The sequence below is a fragment of the Euprymna scolopes genome, chromosome 5 (genome assembly GCF_053919585.1).
Source record: "Euprymna scolopes isolate OS-2025 chromosome 5, ASM5391958v1, whole genome shotgun sequence".
NCBI lineage: Eukaryota > Metazoa > Mollusca > Cephalopoda > Sepiida > Sepiolidae > Euprymna > Euprymna scolopes.
In genome coordinates, this window is record NC_136486.1 from 74,369,035 (window position 1) to 74,392,215 (window position 23,181).

Consider the following 23,181-nt stretch of genomic DNA (forward strand, 5'->3'; position numbering starts at 1 on the left):
AAATAGGTTCACAATCAGATGTGAAAATGACAACGAAATGTAACGTTCGTTCTTTTCTTTAATCATATGACACATGATTTGGAGAGAGAGCGGGAGGGGGAAAGATAATCTCCGCACTGAGGTGTAGATCTATCATAAGTACTGAATATAAATAAATTTTGATTTTTTTTTCTGCATGTTTTTATTTAAAAAATTATAAATGAATTTATAAAAATTAATAAGCATCTGGAAACAAAGTAAATTGAATATTCATTGTTGTTTTTCTTCTTCTGTCATATATGCGTATTATTTCCAAAACTTATTGATCCTGGTGGAGGAGAGGTGGAGTCTGCTTTGCAGTCTCCTTTGCGTCGTTGAGATGACCTGAGGTGAAAAGTCCTCCTTGCCGATATTATTATTATGTGAATGTAGACAAATTGTCAAACATTTATAGCAGTATTCTGTTCTTAATTGCTCGTTCTCAGAACCCTTTTATAAAGCGGCTATAGAACTCTTTTAAATGGAGTGTCCGCATCTTGAAGAAAGTGCAAAAATCACAGCTCCCTCAGTAAAATCGGAAAATCTTCCCCAGCAGTTTACTTGTTCAGGTAAAGTGTTAATGGCCAATGTGGACGATCTTTTTTCGTCGAAAGATCCCACGATGATGAGCTCACTAAGAATCCCCCTTTTATAAATACATTCTCTTAATTTTATAGTCTAGCTTTAATAGTGGGTGGAAATATATTTATTGCAACATAGATAATGTTATAAAATTGAAGAGAAAACATCCACCTAAAACAATTGCAGTGTTATTTTCTTTAAGGTTAATTTTTCATATTCGACGCAAATTAAACGCTTAGATGACTTTAAAAGTTACGAATCGAAAAAAAAATGACAAGTAGTTGAGAGGAGGAGGAGGACTAATATATATATATATATATATATATATATATATATATATATATATATATTAATATGATCCATTTTGGAAATAGAGGATCTATTTTAATACGATTTGGGATTTATTTATAAAATTCTGTATCAAATTTCCTTGATTGAAGTAACACATAAATGTCAGAGGCCGCCGTAGTTATCTCCTTTTTTTTCTGGATGACAAAGGCGATTCTGCTGTTTTGACAAAATTAGAAAACGGTGCAACTGTGAATTTTCCTTCTTTTCTTTGTTCCGCTTTTTTTAAAAGGACATAATTGTCGTCAATAATTGTGATTACCGTTTATATACAATAAATAATATTTAAGTTTTTTTAATTATACAAATTGATTCAGTTGTGTGACAAAGGTTTAGATTTTGAATATTATCCAAACCAAAACTACATAAACTACCATTTTCGGACATTTTTAGGTTGAAGTTTGTTTTCAAAAACGGCTAAAAATAATTCATGTTGAAGATTTGTTTCATGTTTTATTGACAACATTGAGAATTGCTTTTATTTTATTTATTACTTTTTATTTTTTACTTTTTATATATTTATGGAAATTTTTTTAAACGAATTTTTCTCGAAATAATACATTTTAATTACGACCATTACAGGTTTACTTTCCTAAATTAATTTTTAATTAAATTAATTTTTCTTGAGCATTTAAAAATTTCTACTAAATTTAAAATTTTAAAGACTTAAATATTTGTAATATCTCCGTTGAAAATGAACTCTATCAAAATTATAGGAATTAAAATTTTTTTTTCTTCTTTACTGTTTTACTTTATTTCTCTTAAAGCAATTCTATTATTTTCCCAATTGAAGTGCTTGAAAACCGTTTTAAACCGGATAATCATTTTTAATTATCTAAATTTATTTCTTTTTAAACTTTTAATTTCTTGTTTTCAATCTATTATTGTTTTCAATTCTTGGGAAATCATTGAGCATTAATTTTTTAGATCATAAAACATTTTTTTTAAAATAAACATTTTTTTAAAATTATTTGTTTATTCTTTAGACGGGTCTCGGGTTCTGTTTCAATATTAATCTAACGTAAAATGGTCCCTCACACTTGATTCTTTGACCGGTCCTTTATCCGCAATATTATTTCTTTAAAAATTGAACAGTAAGTTTTTCAGCGATTGTTAATTTCCAACGGAGAAAAAGAAAGGATTAGTCAATAAATAACTTACCAAGGGCAAGAAAAGTTATTTTTTTACTTAGTTGTCTATATTGTTTTTGCTTTTATTTACAATTTTTTGGGTGTGTAAATCCAACGTATTCGAGATGGCGTCAGACTTTACTCAAAGTGAAACATCGATGTTGTAGAATAATTTAAAAATTGAAAAGTAAACAAAATACGGCAAATAAAAATATACAGATCGCCGACTTCATAATTTATTTTTTTAAATTTAATTTAATACAGCTAATGTAATTTTCAACCGATCTGAGATCAGTTGGAAATTACATTAGCTGTATTTTTGTGTAATTTTCGATTTTTGAAACTTCGAAGTTTCACTTCGAATAAAATCTGATGCCATCTCGAATACGTTGGGTTTACAAAATTCAAAAGATAGCCATAAAATCTAAATAAAAATTTTATATTACTACAACACAATAAAATTGGCAGGTAAGTAGAAAAGTTACTTTTCTTGCCTTTGGTAACAGTTATTTGTTGACTAAGCCTGTTTTTTTTTTTTTTTCTTTCTTTCTTTTTTTCAGAAAATATTGGTGTTCTTACTCTTCTCTCGCAGATCAGTTGAAATATGCAGCTAGTTGACTTGGGTTCAGTTTTGGATGAAATAGTTTGCTTCATTTGATTCTATTACAACTTAGCTTGTCTTTCAATTGTAGATCTGCCCCTTTTCTTTCTGAAATTTTTCTCTGCTCTTGAGGAAAAATTGACTCTGAAACTTTTTAATCTTTCTTTCTCATCAAATCTTCCTTGGAGTTCATATCTTGAATTCATTGGCCTTTTGGCTTCTTGTAAAATCGGTTCTCTATCACTTTAAACACTTTCTCACATCTAAGGCTATTCTCTATCTCTACAAATCTTATCAGACCATGTATAGAGTATTGTTGTTATATTTGGGCAGGTGAATCGCTGTCCTATTTGAAGGTTCTTGATAAGATGCAGAAAGGTATCAGTAATTTGATTCCCCCCACTGTTTTTTCTCTGCAACCTCTCTCTCTCTCTCTCGCTCTCTCTCTCTCTCTCTCTCTCTTACAGACATGATGTTGCTAGTCTCAGTCTTTTCTATAAATACTATTGTCTGATTTATTCTCTGTTATTCTTGTTCCAGTTTGTTTAACTTGTTGAGCTAGTGGTCTCCATTAATTCATTGTTTTGATATCTCGGAATATTACAGTTTTCTATTCCAAGAACCACAGATTTGTGGAACTCTTTTCCTGCTCTGTTTTCCTCCTACATATAGCTTTGTTATTTTCAAAACTCATGTCAATAGGCATCTCCTGTCTTTTTGATAATTATCTTTCATTCTTATTAGCTTCTGATATTCTTGTCTGGAGCGATTTTCATGAAAAAAAAAATCCTGCCCTCAAAAGTGTTAGATCACATGATTTTATTTTAACCAGTGTAAATGGAACACGCAACCCCGCCTCTGAAATTACTGTGCGCTTTTATCGATTCGTTTTTATTGTGTGTTTCGAAAGAGATTCTAAAAAGGCGGGGGGGGGGGGGGAATCACAAGTTTTAACTGAAACAATTCAATTTAAATCGTATAAATATAACTTTTCTTAATTTACTTTGTAAAAAGCAATTTAAACATTTATTTTAGAATAATATATATTTCGTTAAATAATTTATTTTGTAACAAACAATTTAAAAATTTATTTTGAAATAATATATGATTAGTTGAATATAATTTTGTGCTTCTGTACAATACGAACAAAGAAAAAAAATGTTGGTTCATATAGTGTACAAGTATTTATAACTTAATTTACTTGACAAAATTGTGACATGTATGATAATTATTAAATGTATCGCTTTTTATGTGATCATACTGTTGCCACATAAATTAATCCAAAGGGAATGGCAGCATAGCATCTTAAAGCCAGATGCCTCAACATTTCTATCCCATTTGAATGAATTCCTATGGTGATAATCCAGATCAATTTGTTTTCAAGTCAAGTATTCGATATTGATCCAATACACCAGCACCATTTTTGTCTATTTTCCCAACTGTATTTTCATTAAAATAATTTATGCCAGTTGTAGTAATGATTACTCTAAAATGTTTATTCAGTTTGAAATGAATTAAAGTGTTGAGAAAAACTGAGAACTTGTAACTTTTCTGTATTATTATTATTATTAAAACTTATACCTGTTTCTTTTTATTGTTTTGATGGGAAAAAAATTTGTTTTCAAGCCAAGCCTCATGCCATTTAAACTAAACCTTTAAGATCTGCTGAAGCAACTGCCAAAAGTAATATTCAGTTAATATAGTGTTGCTGATTTCCGTTTTTATAATAAAAAATATTTAGATGATACATTAAACTGAAACGCAAAAAACTGTAAATGATGCATCTCACATGTTGTTCATCAAACAATTCTTAGACATAACGTGTGACATGTGACACGGCTCAATTTATTGTGGTGTTACTCAATCTTGTTTTTTTTTTTACTCGCGTTCACCCCTAACAAGGCATATCGACACTTAGATGGAAGTGGCTACTAGATTAACAAGATGTTGGTTTACATTACATTTAAACTTATGCATATCAGTACTCCAGGGTAGCAGGGAGGGAATTCTAAAGTCTAGCTGTTTGAGGAAAGAAACTATTAAAATAGAAAGCTTTCTGGCATTTAGGGATCTCAACAGTGAAGGGATTAAATTTTGTTGCTAAGCTGGTTTGTCAGGGATATGTACATCGAAGGGGCACAATTGCAATGACGTCATCAGATGACATTCTATTAAACTACTTGTAAAACAGGCTCCGGGATGTAACATTGCGGTGATGGGACAATGGTTGGAGCTTAGTTGACAAAGTGAGGTTTATTATTAGATTGGAGACCCTTTTTTTTTGGGGGGGGGGGGCTATTCAAGAGGGAGATACTAGTCATAGATGCACCAGCCCAGATGTGGCAACAATACTCCATGCATGGATGAATGGTAGCCTTGTAGAGGTACAGGATACTTTCTGGTATGAGTAGTCTTCTAGCTCGATAGAGGGAACCCGCATTCTTTGCAGCAGCCTTCGCAATGTCCTCAATATATGTGTTCCTGTACATATTGCCCGTAAATGTTAGGCCAAGGAGTTTATAGGAAGAATTCTCAGGTAGAGTGTTATTTGTCATGGATATTGGTGGTTGGAGAGGTGTCTTGTAATTGTTAAAAGAGAGCAGCTTAGTTTTAATAGCATTAAATGTCACCATCCATTTGTGGCCCCATTCCACTATGATCTGGAGGTCATTTTCTAAGAATTTTGCCATTGCCTTAGATTAATGTACATCCATTCTTCCTTCATGCATTTTATAGAGCATTGTATCATCAGCAAATATACACATCTTAGACACACTGAGGGAGGTCGTTTATGAATATCAGGAATAATAGTGGTCCAAGAATAGAAAACTCCTGAGGCACTCCCACCTGTTATGCTGCTTGGATGTATGCCCATCAATGACAACCTGGGTGGTCCTATTGTCTAAAAAGGATCTAATTATATTTAGTATACGTTATAAAGTTATACTGTTTAATTTTTATTAGCAGCCCTTCATGCCACTTTGTAAAAGTGCATGGTTCAGAGATGACTGTTAAAATATCTGCAGAAGAACGACATTACCTAAATCCATACTGTTTGTCAGAGAGATTTGCTTTTGCAAGGTGGTGGACTAGTACTTGATTAATTAAGGTCTCAAAGATTTTAATGAAGAGGTTGAGGAGACTGATAGGGTAATAATTGAGAGGGTTAGTTCTTTCACCAGAATTCTTGTACAGTGGTACCACAGAGGCCATCTTACAGCTATTAGGGAAGCAAGATTCAGCAAGGCATTTATTGTAGAGCTTGGAAAGTATGGGGGCTAGCTCAGCTGAGCATTTCTTAATTAGTATAGCAGGGATGAAATCAGGCCCACACACGTTAGAGGTGTCTAAGTTTTTTATGATATTGCAGACATGAGAAGGGGTAATTTTTACTTCATCTAGTGTGGCTTCAGTCCACATAGGGAAATTTGGGAGGGAGTTGTTTCTTGGTTCTAAGGTGGAGTTGGAGGCAAATCGCTGAGTAAGCAGTTCCACCTCCTCGGTTGCCAAGCATGTGACCTTCTGGTTGTTAGATAGTGAGGGAATTACTGATTACCCTTTATTTATTATAGATTTTCTAGAAATCACGAGTTCCTATCTTTTGCGATTCTATGTGTTCTATGATTATTTCAGCATATCTTCTTTTGGCTGTCGCTAATTCTCTCTTACAATGATTTCTAGCATCTATGAATTTTTGCCTATTTGTATTTGACTTATGATGTACAAACCGGCAGAATACATGTTGTCTTTATGCAATGGCAACTGCACAATCTGTAGTGAACTATGGAGGTGAGTGAGGCTTGCTATAATATTTCCGTGCGAGGACATGTGCTTCAATGCCCATTTTTCACCATTCAGTTTTCTCATTGGTACACTGTTCAGCAGGAAGAGAGAAGATATCAGTCCATGGGGCATCTTGGATGTGTTCTCTGATGGTTTCCCAGTCAGCCCTGTTATAGTACCTTGTTGTTTTGAGCAATGGTTCCTCACTTTGAGGTTGGGATTTAAGCGTGATGTCAATTGATACCACTAGTTGGTTTGCGTTTTCAAGTGGACTGTGATCATTAGTGACACAATTCTCAGGTACTGTGGTGAGGAATAAGTCTAGAAGTGAAACCTGCTGGGGTTCATGATCTGGAAAGCAGGTTGGAAACATTACTGTCTGTGTGAAGGAATGGACTATAGAGAAGCTATAAGTAGAGCAACCTGAGAAACCAATTTTTATGGTGGATATTAAAGTCACCAAACACATGTATTTGGGCGTTACTATCTAAGGAAAGTGCTGCATCTATACTATCTGAGACATGATCGATTAGGGTACAGTCCTGACTTAAAGAACAGTAGAGAAAATATAAGTAACTAACACAGTGATGAAAGACTAATTGAAAGCACATAAAAGCCTGATTATCTTATTCAAGATATTGCTAAAGAGTTAAAGGGAGGGTGCTACGAATATAGACTCCAAGCCCGTGCATATATCTATCCAAGTCCTTACGACAGAGAGACAGGTATCCTGTCTTATTAAAGTAGTTAGAGGGGATTGAGGAGTGTAAGTTTGTTTGTAAGAGGTATGACTCTACATCATCTAGATTACTTTTAAACCCATGAATATTTGTGAAAACGAGCCTCAAGGGAGGAGGTAAATTGGTTTTGTTTGGGTGGTTGTCTGGTTTGATTGTGATAATTGTTTGGGTTGTCATTCTATTATGTTTTTTTTAATTTCAGGTTAGGGAAGAGTGTTGAGCAAAGTGAGCCAGTTTTGAAGCCAAGTATACTCACACACACTGGTCAATTAGCTGAGTACTGCCTAGAAAGTTGTGGTCTCGTGAAAGCCCACCAGAGATAGCAGCAGGGTCTTTTTCCACGTGCTACATGGTACTACAATTATCTCGATTATTATACAACTGATGATAGAGTAGCTGCTCTAATTGCTACCAAAGAGCTAAGGATTCTGTACAGTCAGTCGGAAACAGTAGCCAGACAAACTATCAATCAAGTACCCTCAACCTTTCAGACAGGGCCGCCCCAAACCAGCTGAGTGAGCACAAGTGGCATGCAAGCAAATCCAATTTTCTCAGTTTGTGAAAGAAAGAAATTGAGAATAGGGAATAAAGGAACGGAATTCAATGTCTTAGTCAGGAAACAAGGCCAAGCACAGGGTGGCTCTGGTGAGTCCCTGGTATTGTACGTCTGCACCTAACTAATAGACAAAGAAGGAGTGTGAAAGCCGAGGATAGGTAGAGCCAATCTACTCTTTAAGTAATTTAGGTTTGCAAACCAGGGAATTTGTTCAAGCCACCATCTCTAGGAAGGTTGTCGACCATGACTGAGGAGGCCTCCGTCTCCGAGTTTTAATATGAGAGTTTCCTTCTCCTAGATTGATGACTTAGCAAGATCTACAGGTCCATCACACTGACAGGAGTAACCGTGTGCCTGTTTTATACCCCATGTATTTCTGTGCCTCCGCATAGATGAAAATATTAAGTATCTTACTTTAAAGTTTTGCTCTATTCTAAATAAATAAATGTAGGATTAGAGATAGATTCCCTTCTAACATTAAGAAAAAAAACATGTATCTATTAAGTATTGTGAGAGAACCAATCTGTTTTAGTAATTAATTTGTTTGGAAGGTAAATCTGGGAGATAATTTTTGTACATCTACAAAAATTAAAATTTGATTAACTAAATGAAGTATTTCCTTGGCTTGTCTTTGTAGTATGTAAAACGGAAAAAAGCCCATGGATTTGTTTATGCTGTGGCGTTGTAAATTGTAGTCGGTAAGTTATAAAATAATTTTTATATTTTCGTTTAGTTCTTTAAGATTTGTTGATGTAAATGTTTAAAATATAAATTTAAGGAAAAAGTGAAAATTCAATGAATTTTACTTAATGCAGATCAAATTTAATGCAAATCCGATAAATTTGAATTTTCAAATGGGATGTTGTGCCCATGCTTTCTGAAACTTCTTTAAAATGCTTCAAAGAAACTCAAATTTACAGAATATTAATTGATGTGTAATATTTTATTGCTATAATTTCAAAAAATCAAAAGTATCTGAATTTTCACAAAAGAGTAAATTAAACTAAATATAACTCACATTACATACCTTTGTATCTAGCAGTTATGTTTGCAAATTAATTGTGATCTGTTAATTAGTTTAGGAGTGAATCCTATGCATAAAAATATCTAAACATATACACATACCTAACTTTATATATATACCTTATACCTTTACCAGGTCTACAAATGGGGAGCTGATTTTGCTTCCCAAATTAGAGATGGTATCCCAAAATGCCCTTATTTTTTAAGTAGCCTTCCTTGGTTCCACTCCTTATAAAAAGCTGTTTTACCTATACCTTCATTAACCTTCTAGAAATTTATTGTTTTGTTTATTTTTAAAATTGCTTAAAAATGTTTGTTTTATTTTTCTTAATTTCATACTATTGTGACTGTTCTGAATTGCAAATTTTTTTTAATTCATCAAACTTTTTTTTTCTCAGCTATGTAAATGGCCATGCAAAAAAACATCAAGAAGAAAAACCCACTCACACTGTCTGCTTAGACTGTGACAGTTATGCTGCTTTTTGGTATATCCTTTTCTTTATATCATTCTTCTTAAATAAAAGTGTAACAAAAACTATGCAAAGAAGGGTGTAAATTAATTGTAGTAAATGTACACCATAGGGAGGAGGAGGAGGAGAGAAAGAGCTTCTTTTTTTTTTTAATTTCAAAGGGTTTGTCTGTATGCAACACATTATCTTCAGAAATGACTTTCTGTAAAGAAACCTACAGTTTTTAAGGTTCAAACTTGGTACCGTGTACATTGAGTAAGGATATGCATACTTTAGCTAAATTATATAAAAAATTACCTTTTTTATTGACATTGTTTTTCTTTGTTAATTTCTCCTACTTTTTGTCCAAAACATAGTAGAAATATGCAGATCAATATTGATAAGGACAATAGTGGAAAGAAAAACATTTAAATGATAACTCTACATACCAAAGGTACAGACAAAAAAATTTCCTCTGCTTCTATGTTGGTTGTTTATATCTAAACTTAATTCATACTTATTTACACCTCTTTTTACCGGACATAGATTTGTACAATTTTTGTGTAATGATTGATAATATTTGCTAATAATATAGATCTTTTCTGGGAGTTGTTGAGCTGATGATAAGATCTGAATACTTATTCCTCTGATAAGTAGTTAGAACTCTTGGAAGAAAGATAACGGTTTTAATTTCACATATATTACATCTAAAAGATCCCATAAAACATTTTGAAATGGTATATTTTTTCTTCATTACAGATGCTTACCATTTCCATTCTCACTTATTGGAAAAACAAGTTTACATTTATCAAACACTTTCTGGCTTTGGTTATTCTAAACCAATATTTCATTAGAAACTTGGCATTGGCAAAATTACGAATGTTTTATGTTCCTGGTGTCACAGATGGTTCAGCCATGTACAACCTCTTACATCAACTTCATAATGTGCCTGGATATCCTGAGCACTAAGAAACATGGTAGACTGAGGAAGATGGTTTGAAAAGCAATTTAAGTGTATGCAACCTAGTGGATATTAACCCTTTGGACTGGATTCCATGAAGAGAAGATGTGAGACATTACTCTGCCTGGAACCCAGAACACTCACAACTCTTTGAATACTGAAACCAAATAAAGAAAAAGATAACATAACCGCAGATTTTTTCCTTATCTGGCAACATTCAATTAGGCACAAAGATTCTAAGTGTCTCAACCCACGGTTTACATGAGCCTTCTCTAATCTGTCACATGAGTAAACTTAACTAATCAGAAAGATTTACCTTTGTATATGAAGACTCTTGGAGGTCAAACCGTGTCAGTAATACTTCAGTAACCTTATACTTTTGGCAAATCAATGTGGTCCAAAATTTTTGTTTCCTATTCAAATAAAGGAACACTCACCAAAGCGCAACTTGTTTATATATTACACGTCATTGTACTAGATTATTTTGTGGCACAAAAATGGTCTTTTTACAGACCTTATATGTGGTAGTGTCAACGAAAGTGAATAACCTGAATTCATTGCATGTGCAAATTGTATTGCTGTATTATTTGCCCCTTTTTTGATACTTTCATACCATCATGTACACTATATTCTAAAATTAATGTGTAACAGTTTTTTTTTCTCATTTTTATAACATGTGTTTCTCATCACATATTTTGATTTTCTTTGGTTTTTCAGACAGAAATTTCATTTTAATATTTTCCTTTCCAGTTATGTCTGTGATGAATTTGTCATCAATGATACTAAAAGTGGACACCTTGACAAGTTACGCAAACATCTTCAATCATTAAACAGGTAGAGTTTTACAACTTCTTCTTTTCAGATTGGAGCTAGTGTCATCTGCTTCCAAACGACCTGACTATTTGCTTAGGTAAATGACTGAAAATTATGCTATTCTATAAAAACACTTTATTAAAAAAAAAGCATACATATATCATGTTTACTTTAATCAAATTTTTATGACTCTTAATAATTACATGTTTGTATTTTAATTTAATGATTTATTCCAATACTGAAAATATTAAACTTTTATATTAAAAAATAATTTAAAATGAATTATAGTATGGATAGCAACTAAATTATCATTTAATCTTTTCTAATAGTCTAGTATTCTCGATAATTCAGATTTGTTTTACATTTTTTGTTTTTTAGCAGTTTTCACTTCAACAAATATGCAAATATTTTTCTCTCCAATTCTTAATATTTTTTTTTTGAAGCCCTCAAACTCAGTTATGTGAAAAATCCAAAAGAAGTCCTCAAAGTGATTCAATAGAAAATAAAAGGAAGAAAATGAAATTAGTGAGTAAAAATAAGGATTCATTTTTATGAAATTGTTTTAGTTACTTTGCTTTTTACTAATTATGAATATTTAAAAATTGCCATTTCATTGATTAGAATAAGTCACAAATTTGATGCTCAACTTTTTCTGTTGAAATAGCATTTCAATAGGAACCTTGTAATTTATTCAAGTGGTACATAACTAATGTAGTGGACTTTAAAATCACCCAATTGCAAATCTGGCTGGTTTTCTTCAATTATATTTTGATACACCTTACGAATATTTTGACCCATAATTTCTATTAGCAAGGGGTAAATAGAAATTTGTGTTCAATGAATCATATACAATAAATGTTACGTTTCAACGTTAAATAACCATTAAAGAATTGTTGATATACAGCTAAATAAACAAAATATTATGAGTTTAATCCATGTATAATTAAATATTATAATGATTACAAAATAATTTTAAAATCATAAATCCACATAAAAAATGGTAGATCACTGTTTTTATGAAATATTCAGTAATTAATAGATATTCAATTGGCAAAATAGATACTTGAATGCAATGTGGATGCAACATATTGTTCATCTGTATATCTTTGAAAATATCCTCCTCCTTTCAAGCAATGAATGGAATAATAGGTTAATCTAGATTCTCAAGATTTGCTTTCTGTGAAAATTCCAATGAGACTGACCTTATCATTACAATGCAGTTACATACTATATGGATAGGCTCGTCATTGTGGTTGAGTTGAGCCTGCTTTTTCTAATGACTTGGCTGCATCACAAGTTAATACATTCTAGCTTGGACTATTCGTTGCATCCTCAGTAACAACGTCGATGACCTATTCCCACTTCCACTGTTGGATTTTATAAATTGTTAGTTCAAAGATCTTTTATCGGTTTGACCTCACAGTGGCTAGCCAGGTTTTCAGCCAGATTCTGTTTCTTTTCCATAAAAGGGTCAATGGTGTCTCTTACACAGATTCCAAATGGACAATGCTTTTACCTTGCATGAACAGTAACACGTTTTTCAATAACATTTATTGTCATGTAAAGTTTTCATGTTAGTTTTATTTTGATGTTACTAATGTATGATGTTAACTTGTGATATTTTAAAAGTTGGACCTAAATAGCATTTAAGCTAACATATCAGACTTTAATTTTGATTAGCCAATTTTTATTTGTTATAGTTGTACCATGTTGTTGACATTATAATAATACAGTTTATCTTAAAAAGATGTACTTCCATTATATAATATGGAAGCATTTATTTCAATTATGACTGACAAATCAAAATCACTTTGTTTTTATTTTTGAAGAATATGAAAAGAATTGTCTTTCTTATTTCTGTAAAAGTTTTTAAATTTTACAAATAAATAAAAATTATAAACTAAAATGGTTTCCCTGCATTCCTGACAGAGTAGATACAAAATGATAATAAATGAGTGTTTATTTAAGCAGAAATTATTTTCTTTGGTTTTATACCATGATACAAATAATTTTCATATTCATGACTTTTTAAAATCCTTTTTTTACACATTATTTCATAAGGAAGAGTGCAATGTAATTATTTCTTTTGTCTTGTATATAACAATAAGTGAAGGAGTAATAAATTATAAAGTAAAATTTTAGTTTTTCTTAATTTTGTTACTATTGCAAATGTGAAATTTACTTTTTTTATTCTATTCTTAAAAAAGGTTCATTAAGTGTGTGTGTGTGTGTGTGTGTGTAATATATATATATATATGGATTTTAAAAATATCTTTATTTATTTTTAAGGAAAAAAATCTGAATCCAAGGTCAGGATTACGGAATTTAGGCAATACATGTTTTATGAATGCAGTATTACAGTCGCTCAGGTATTTTTATTTTGCTTTTTCCTCTTCATTTTAAGATTATAAATGAATGTTGATACGTACCAAATTTTTATACTAAAGTTGATTTAATCAACATTTGTTTATCTTGCCAGATAAAATAAGTATATTCTTGGATGAGAAAACCTATTATATGTTTAATAAAACAATAAAAAAATATACATTAAAAACTGAAATAAATATAATTAATATTAACATTGGCATCTAACATAATTTCATTATAAAAAAAAGAGAATATCATCACTAATAGTAATGCTATTTAATCTGCAGCTGGAGAAGGAAAGAGACATCACCACTCACTGTAAAAATACTGCATGCATATATATATATATATATGTATATATATATATATATATATATATATATATATTACTACTAGTGATGATATTCTTTTTTTATAATGAATGTTAATATTAATTATATTTATATACTAGCTGTACCCTGCCACGCGTTGCTGTGGCTCAAATTGGCGCAATGGAAAAAGTTCTAAAATGAGAAAAAGCATGTTTCTTATAGGTTTAAATTTCCATTTTGCATGGGTACACAGTTTTTGTTGTTCCATTTTCTTAGCTGATATAGAGATTTTCCGGTTTGGTGACTCTTGAATATGTAACATAAATTGTCCATGTGAAAAAACAGTCAGTGTGTAACTGTAAGACCCACAATTGTAAAGATTGTTCCCTGTGCTTTGTTGATGGTTATTGCAAATGACAATAAAATTGGAAAGTGCAATTTGCTAAAGTGTAATGATGTATCCGGTGGAATCATAGGAATGCATGGAATGAAGATATATTCATCTGTGAAAGGTCCTGTTTCTATGATATTGTTTGTTATTTTTTTTTTTTACTGCAAGCTATGTGCCATTGCAAAGCTTGGATTGGTTTATATTTCACAACATGATAATTAGTACACCAAATTTCAGTTACAATACATGCGGTGGCATCCCTGGCAAATATAACTGTTGGATAATTAACCACTTTATCTGCTTTCACAACAGTGTCGATGGATTTGTATTTGACTATAGCGTTAAGTTCATGGGCATCTTTGTATTGACCTGCAAGAATAGCTCATTCACTCAGTCAAATGGAATTCTTATATTCTGAATATCTGCAAAAACCTTTTAAACTAACTATTCTTTTGATGAAATAAAATTACAGAAATTACAGAAGTTAAAAGTCAAAGAATTTTGCCCTTAACTCTGATCAGCTGGCACTTTTTCGCACCCAATTTCCCACAAGTGATGCAAAAGTTTTTGTGCGGATCGAACAGTCTGCAACTGTACATGCATATTTTGAGTTAAGTTTAATGTCTTCATATGGAACAAAAAAGTAGAGTATTTGAGGCAAGCATTTATTTCATCTGCTGGTGTTGATTGAAGAATAACAGGTAACATTTGTCTGAAATCTCCTGCAAGCAATATTACTGCATTCCCAAATGGTCTGACATTGCCACACAAATCTTGCAAGGATCGACCAAGAGCCTCAAGTGATTTTTTGCGTACCATTGTGCATTCATCCTAAACAATAAGTTTGCATTTCTGCAATATTTTTCCCCATATTGGATGTTTTGGAGATGTCGAAGATGAGATTTTTGAAAAGTTGAATGTTTTAAAGTAGAATAAATAATTCTTCTACTTGGCAGCAAGGTCGCAGGTATTCCTCATGCAGCAAGGGCTAAGGCTATGTCATTTTGTTACCAAATGGCTGCCAAAATCAATTTAATTAGAAAGGTTTTACCAGTTACTTCTGGTGCTGTTCAAGGTAGCAGTAATTTCCAAATAACTTCTATTCTCACAGTCAGTAAATTAGGTGACTAAAATAGGATTTATCCATGTTTTGACAATGCCTTATTCACTGTAATTAATTTAGGAGACTAAAATAGGATGAGGGATTAGAGATGGACAGATAGAGAGGAAGATATATAGATAGAAAAGAGACAGTGAGAGGAAAATAGAGAAAGAGAAGGAGATAGAGAGATAAAGGGATTGATAGATAAACAGAGAGAGAGGTGGAGTGTTAGAAACAGAGAGGGATGAAACAGAGGAAAGGAGAGAGATAGAGGGAGTTAGAGAGAGAAAGGGGCTCAAAGAGAGATGGAGAGGGTGATATAGAGAGAAAGATAGATTGAGAGAGGGAAAGAGAGAGATATTGAGAGAGGGGGAGAGAAACAGAAGGTGAACTACACTTCATCGTTTTTTTCCTCGTTCAGTAGAGAAGAAATCTTTCGAGACTGAGGCAATTTTAATGTTTTGTTATTATCCAGAGTACCCCTTTTTTTTTGGGGGGGGGGGGCTAGATTTTCCTCGCATTAGAAACCGACCGGGTTATCTGTACTTTCACTTAACAAATTAATAAAAGAAAAACATATTGTAAAATTTGAATTTAACAGGAAAATACTATTTTAAAAAATAGCACGGTAACATAAGTGCATAAGTGCCACTTTAGGTACTCCTTGGGCGTTGAGTTTCATGGCGACCAGCATAATTATCTAATGGTCGCTCCCTTAGCCCCCCCCCCTCCCAGTCAAGGCTAATGCATGCGCATGTAACATTTTTTTATTTACTGACGTTGGCTTAGTAACTAAACGATTTATTGATAATTTTGTAACCCTTAAACGCATGCCGGAAGATTTAAATTGGTTCATTATTGTTGTAATGAAAAAAAAAAGTTTCATTCAACACAAAACCAAAAACACATATTAATGATAAATGATTTATTATTCTATTCATTGAAATTTACTAATTTTTAAATTAAAAATTAAAAAAAAAAGTTAATAAAAAAATAGTTGCTTATGTGCGCATAAACAACTTGTTTTTTTTTTAGATTAGGTCCACCTTATAATCACCCCCCCCTCCCCAACCTCCTCATCTTAAGAACAGCTTCCGGAATAAACACCACTTTTGGAGGGGGGGGGCTATTTGCAAAATTTAACTGATATTTGTTGTCAGCATACCCACCCGAAAATACTATTAAAAAAAAAGGAGGGGTTCAGTGCCCGTGGCAGAGAAGTAGATTTATTTATCAATAAAAGTTGCGGAGAAGTAAATTTATTTATCAATAAAAGTCGTCATTTAAAAAAGAAAATTGTGGAGGTGGACCTAAATGTTTTGTTTTCGCACTATTCAACAATTTGTTCATCTGCGCATGTAAATTAAAAAATATTTGTAAAAGTGAGAAGTTATTAGTAAATGATTTAGTTTTTTTTTTAAATTTATTTTTTTTTTTTACATTAGATCCACCTCCACAAATGTTAAGAACGGCTTTCAGAATAAACACCCCCAACCTCTCCATGTTAACAACAGATTTCGGAATAAACACCATTGGGGGGGGATATTTAAAAAAAAAGTCGATAAAAGTCGTCATTTAAAAAGAAATTTAAAATCAAATGTTTGTAAAAAGTGAGAAATTATTAATAAATGTTTAGTAACATTTTTCGGTGCTAATGCAGAGAGTGATCTGCTGCGCTATTTTTTAAATCGTGTTTTTTTTTTTAATCAATTGCAAGGTTAAAGTACAGAATAGGTACAAAACACCCTCCCCCATGTTAAGAATGGCTTTTTAAATAATAACGTTATTATTTCAGCATGGATCACTCTCTGCATGAGTACCCATTTTTCTTTTAATATTCATAAAAAGTAAAACTTTTTTCAAAATAAATAAATAAATAAATAAATGTTTGTAAATGTGACATATAATCGTTTAGTTACGGCAACGTCAGTAAATAAAATATGTTACGCGCGGGGTGAGGTGGGAGACTAAGGGAGCGACTATTATTTTTTTCTACTGGTCGCCATGGAACTCAACGCCCAAGGAGTACCAAAATTTAATTTTTTTGTCAAATAAATAAATTTCAAGCAATTTTTGCAATAAATAATAGATAGCAACTTCGTTAATTTTACGACTCGCCCCAGCATATTATAAACACCCTAACTTCCCCATGTTAAGAACGGCTTTCGAGGTTTATGGAAGGGCGTTTTTTTTTTTGTTTTTTTTTAACATGGGGGGGTTAGGGTGTTTATAATACGCTGAGGCATGTCGTAAAAATGAAACAGTTTAGAAAAAGTTAAAACAAACTTTTTTATGTAAACAATGCCGTGAAAATAAACTAAACAATTAAAACGTAATGTTTCATAAGTACATAAATGAATTTAAAGTTTTAAAATATGGGATTATTATTATTTTTTTGTGTGTGTGGGCTAATGCAGAGAGTGATCCGCGCTATTTTTTTAAAATCGTTTTCCACGTTTAATTAAAGTTTTATGATATGTTTTTATTCAATTGTAAGGTTAAAGTACAGAATAGGTACAAAACACCCTCCCTTCCCCATGTTAAGAATGGCTTTTTAAATAATAACATTATTTCAGCACGGATCACTCTCTGCATGAGTAAGTTTTTTTGTTTTTTTTTTACTTATCGAGTTAACAGAAAATGAAATCTTTCGTCAATTCGTGGCTGTGAAATGAACCGGAAGTTCAGTTTTATCAACAGAACAGATTCGCAGTAAAAAAAATATATTTATTTTATTTAATATTTTAATTTTAATAAATCGCGAGGTAAATTTATTTCAATAACATAAAAACATACCTCGACTCTAAAGATGGGTTGTCTGAAAATTTCAAATAAATTGGTAACTTAGAAATAGGGTTTTATTTGTTTAGAACGAACCAACTTTACATTTTTATATATATAGATATATATATAGATATATATATATATATATATATATATATATATATATATATATATATATATATATATATATATATATATAAATATATTCACTTAAAAAGGGATGAATGGTAGTTGGCAAAAATAGTGTGATGCCATAAAGGATGAGTAGTAGTTGGCAAAAGCTATGAATATATTAGCAGCAACAAACATAAGTGTGATTGTTCCTATTAACTTACCTCCCTACAAGGGCAGAGTTAGACAACAAGGTTGGTTTTTAATCTGGAGAAAATCCAGCTTCCTTAAAGGGGCATTCTGGATAGGAACAAAAATGAAAATTGTCTCAATCTAAAAGGTTTTCTCCTTGACTGATCAAATTCAGAAAAGTTGGTGTAGTATCAGAACAGATACTACACTTTGCTCCTATTTATATAGTTTATTGATTGTAAATTTTACAATTTAAAGTTTAAACAATCAAAGTAAAAATTAACAAACAAAAAACTTGGGCATGAAGCCCTATAAGAAATTTGGAGGAGGAGAAAAGAATGCATGGATTGAGCAAACTCTCAGAGGTTCTCTAGTACCAAAAACAAAACAGGAACAGGATCTCATTTGTACCACCAGTCAAGAGTTTTTTAAAGTCTTAAGTTATTCTAGCAGGATGGGTTCTGAAGAACCCAGTACCGCATGTGCCATGCTTTATGGCGTGAGCACGAATTCAAACCTGGCTCCTTGAAGGATGCATAAACTATAATGCACCCACCTCTTATCAAAGTCCGCTCGAGGCAACCTCCTCCAATCGCATCTGATTTTTATTTTAAGCAAATGTTTAAAGTAAACAATCAGATCCCAGATCTTGAACAAATGTCCCTTGTAGACCTTTTTGAGGCGGGTGATCCAAATCACCATTCTTGTCACTGCTAGGATGGCTAGAAAAACCATTCTTTTCTCCCCGGACAGTGGCAAATCCATGGTGTCAATGAAATGTGGGTGCTCGACATCGATGCAAGCCGTTAACGCTTTGACATACTCCATGAGTCCCTGAAGTATGTTGCAATAGAAAAAGTTGTGCTCAACCATTTCAATTTCATAGTCATTGCAGCACAGACACCAGGGAACGATTCTTTCATTTTCTTTGTCAAGTTGGCAAAGAGGGTCAGTGTGTTCTGCTCAGGGAAAATTCCGAATTGTTAAGAAAGTCCCATCCTGCCGCTCAATTCCATTGTGAGTGGATCTCCTCCGACCATCCCAGCCGCTCTCTGGGGGGATCCAAAGCGGTACCCACCACTAATGCCCAATAAAGTTTCTTCCTAGGTTGCGAGAGGACACTACTTGCTTTAAGCACAGTTTGGCATTCGGCAAAGAATTTTAATTTCCCCCTCGGCCTACAATGGCCTTCAACTAAAGAGTCTAATGTTTAATGTTGGGGAAAACACTTCCGACCACAGGAACCCATGGAACATCCTCCTCTAGCAAACAACCTGGGAAAGGCAATCTCTCAGCATGTTTAGGATATTTGAGATCAGGCAGTCCCAGGTCTCCCTCACTTGGACTTTGAATACAGACCTCCCTGTGAACTTTCCCTTCTCCCACAAAAGCAAGGAGAGGAGCTTGTGAAAACTTGGAGGTGTTTTATTGGAAGGGGCAGTACAGACAACCAGTAAAGGATGAGCAGGAAGATGTAAATAGCACACGCATCTGCTCAACCCTTCAAGGACAATCTCCTTCAAATCCAAGTCTCCACTGACAATTTGATCTTAGTCTGTACTTCTGATCAAGTTTTATCCAGCTGTGGACCTGGTCCAAACCAGACTCCGAGAACGTGGACGGTCCATCAGTCCAGCTGAATATGCCCGGAAGCATAGTTGCACTGCTCCAGGTGCCCAACCGTAGGCCGACAGACTTGCTGCGGTTAAAGACAGCCCCTGTTACTTTTTTGTATCAAGGGAGCCCCTTGGTCACTGCTTTGATCTCTCTGTGGCCTGACACGCACATGATGAATTATGTCATGACCAGTCAGAATTTAAATGTGGGTAAATTTTGTCCCTTTCATCATGGTGGTAACAAATTAAATGCGATCTCCAACCACAGGATTACAAATATAATATTGTCTAGTCTTAGACTCCTCAAATTTATTCAGGCATTTACTGGTCGCTCAAAAACACACATCAGTTTCAGCTCCAGAGTACACAAAATGTGCAAGCCACTAAGTCCAAATGGCAACACAATTTTCACATGAATATGTTTTCAGCTGAAAATCCTCATTGCTGGAAAGGTTTGGTTTGTTGATATCTGAAAAACTGAATCACTTTCAAGACACACAAAAAAAAAAAAAGAAAAATTAGCAAGTCATTTTGTTGGTGATTGTTTTCTTATCAAAAATAATTATTCTTAAATATTCCAACAAACAAAATGGATATTTACATTTTTCTGTTGTAAGACACACATTTCTCAATTGGTTTAGTTTTTTCAACTTCATTTTTCTTCTAAGATTTCTGGGCAAAGTTTAGGTTGGCAATATTGATTCCAAGTTCTAATAATTTGTGACTGACACCAGCATGAATTAGTCAGGAAATGCCAAGGAGAGCCTTGCTTTTATTGACAAATTACTTGCTCTTCTCTACTACTGCGATTATCATATCTACCTAAATGACTTCTCTCTGTATTATCTTCCTCTTTACGTTTAATAATCACTCTATCCTTACTACTCCTTTCCTCTTCCACGGAGAGTGTTGGTCTCCACTCACTTTCCTAAATTGATAATCTTTTTCTCTTTCTTTTTCGTTTTTTTCTTTTTTTTTTTTACTGAAATAACTTTTTCTATTTATCAGAGATGTTAATTTAACTGCAAGAATTTATCTTTCAATAATTCATCAATCATGCTTAGATTTGACCTGTGTAACCTACTTTTGTTTTACTAGTTAGTTTTATTTGGGGGGGGGTTCAACTTGTTGCCTAGGAATCAAAACTGTTTCTTTTATTCAGGAGAAATGACTCGTGAGAATTTACCAGCAAGGTTATTTGATTTTGCCAGGGATTCATAATATTGCTAGACATAGATTACTGTTTTCAGACAGTTTTTTATATATATTAAAATATTCAAATTATATCATTGTGTTATTAAGAATATCAAAGTGAGAAAATACTTCTGCCAATTTTTTTTTTTTAACTTGCAATCAGAAATGCTTGTTTCTATATGTCAACAGAAAAGAATATATCCTTATGCCTGTTCTCTTGTTTATGAAGAATAGCAAAAGAAGAAATATTCTTTGACAAAAATAAATTTCATAAATGACTATATAAAAAAATCTTAATAAAATTATGACTAGAAATTTGACTTAAATTTTATAAAATTGCTTTAAAGATATTTATGACTATACAAGAAATTGCTTGCTAATAAAAAAATTATTAAATACTGCTTTACAACAAATGAATGTTATTTATAAAGATAATTTTTACAAGAAATTTTGGTACTTGTACATGACATTAAAAAATGAAAATATCGAAAAAATGTTATATTGCATGTATCCGTTATGGAACAAAGTTCTCAAAAAAAAAAATTTCACTTAATTTCATCAAGTATTTTTTTTTTGTTTTTTTTACAGCGAAAAAAACAATTTGTTATAATACCGAGCAAAGGTTCGATTTTTAGGAAGAAAAGCTAGTATTAAAGATGGGGAGGGAATATCAGCGCTTTAACTGGAGTTATCTCCCCGTGGCGTGTTTAACAAATTCTATAATGGCTGACTTCAATGCTCTCTCATAAGAACGTGTTTTTCCGCTGTAAAAAAAAAAAAACTACTTGATCAAATTAAATTAAATTTTTTTTCAGAGATCTTCAGTCCAAAACGGATACATACAATATAACCTTTTTTTGATATTTTCATTTTTTAATGTCTTGATTAAACTGTACAAGTGCCGAAATTTCTAATTAAAAAGATGCATTTATACAAAAATGTACTTTATCAATTACAATACGTGAACATATTTATTAGTCTCACTTGAATATGGTTACTTTAGATGTAAATTCTGCTAAAAATTAATTCTGCTTATTTTGTTTAAAAAAAGCTATCTCATATTTTATATTATTATTTTATCTAAAAAGAATTGGTCAGGCATAATTTTTTGTCCATTTTTGTTCTATTGTCAAAATATTAAAAATGTTTTAATCATAATTTAAAAATAAATTTTATTATTTGTATATTTTTTACAGTAATATTGAAGAGTTCTCTTGCTATATAAAACGTCTTCCATCTTTAGAAGATCAAGTTTATAAAATGAGAAAATGTCAATATGCGAAACGAACAAAGAATGGAGAAGATGTGTAAGTAAATCTCAATTTGTAAAAGTCGACAAAAAAGTCTGAAATATTTTCACATTAAAAATATTTGAAAGAAGAAAAAAAAAAGAACTAAAATTTTGTTGATTCATTTTGTTTTCATCTTATGTCTGTCTGAGCAGAGATGTTATTGAACACCAATAACCAGTTTCTCAAGACTTTTAGATACCTACTTTCATCTCTGTGATGACACAATTTGCATGCTTAAATATAAGATTCATTGCTAATAATAATTGCAATAATAAGGTTCATTGCTAAACAAATGCATCTTTTGGTCTGGCAGCAAATTTGAAATGACAGTTTTGTTGGTCTGGCAGTTACACTTAAGTTTGAAATAAATTTCATCGCTAATTGCACTGAATGAATGAACATATCTTGAAAATATGCTCTCTTGTATTTAAAAGCCAAATTTTAAAAAGAAAATTATTTCAAGCAATTTATTTGGAGTTAAAAATAAAGTTAAATGTAACAAGCTAGATACATCTTTTCAAATTTTCATAGTTGCTAGACTATATGAATGAATTAACATCCATGAACAATGTAGAATATTTATAATATTAATTTATTCAATTCCACCTTATATATATAAGGACCCATATGGATGCCTGACAACTGACTTTTTAAAAAAATAATTTTTCTAACTTAACATGCTATCTTGTTTGACTAACCAAAGCTTTTTTTATCCCTCACTTTCACCCTTACCTTGACATTCAATTTCAATAATTTTAATTTGGAAAAGAAAATCATTAATCTCAAACCAAAAAAATAAAAACTTCCAATTTGTTGT

The 23,181-nt window shown here is 32.1% G+C and overlaps 1 protein-coding gene across 1 annotated transcript in view; it reads left to right on the top strand.

Moving 5' to 3' along the window:
• Window positions 1-282: 282 nt before the first annotated feature.
• LOC145276851 (ubiquitin carboxyl-terminal hydrolase 3-like) overlaps window positions 283-23,181 on the top strand; it is a 49,443-nt gene continuing 26,544 nt past the window's right edge. The window contains exons 1-7 of the mRNA XM_080128217.1: window positions 283-587; window positions 8,396-8,456; window positions 9,180-9,266; window positions 10,942-11,025; window positions 11,448-11,529; window positions 13,294-13,373; window positions 22,269-22,379. Coding sequence (XP_079984343.1) covers window positions 500-587; window positions 8,396-8,456; window positions 9,180-9,266; window positions 10,942-11,025; window positions 11,448-11,529; window positions 13,294-13,373; window positions 22,269-22,379 — 593 coding nt within the window. The 5' untranslated portion in view covers window positions 283-499. The remainder of the gene's footprint in view (window positions 588-8,395; window positions 8,457-9,179; window positions 9,267-10,941; window positions 11,026-11,447; window positions 11,530-13,293; window positions 13,374-22,268; window positions 22,380-23,181) is intronic.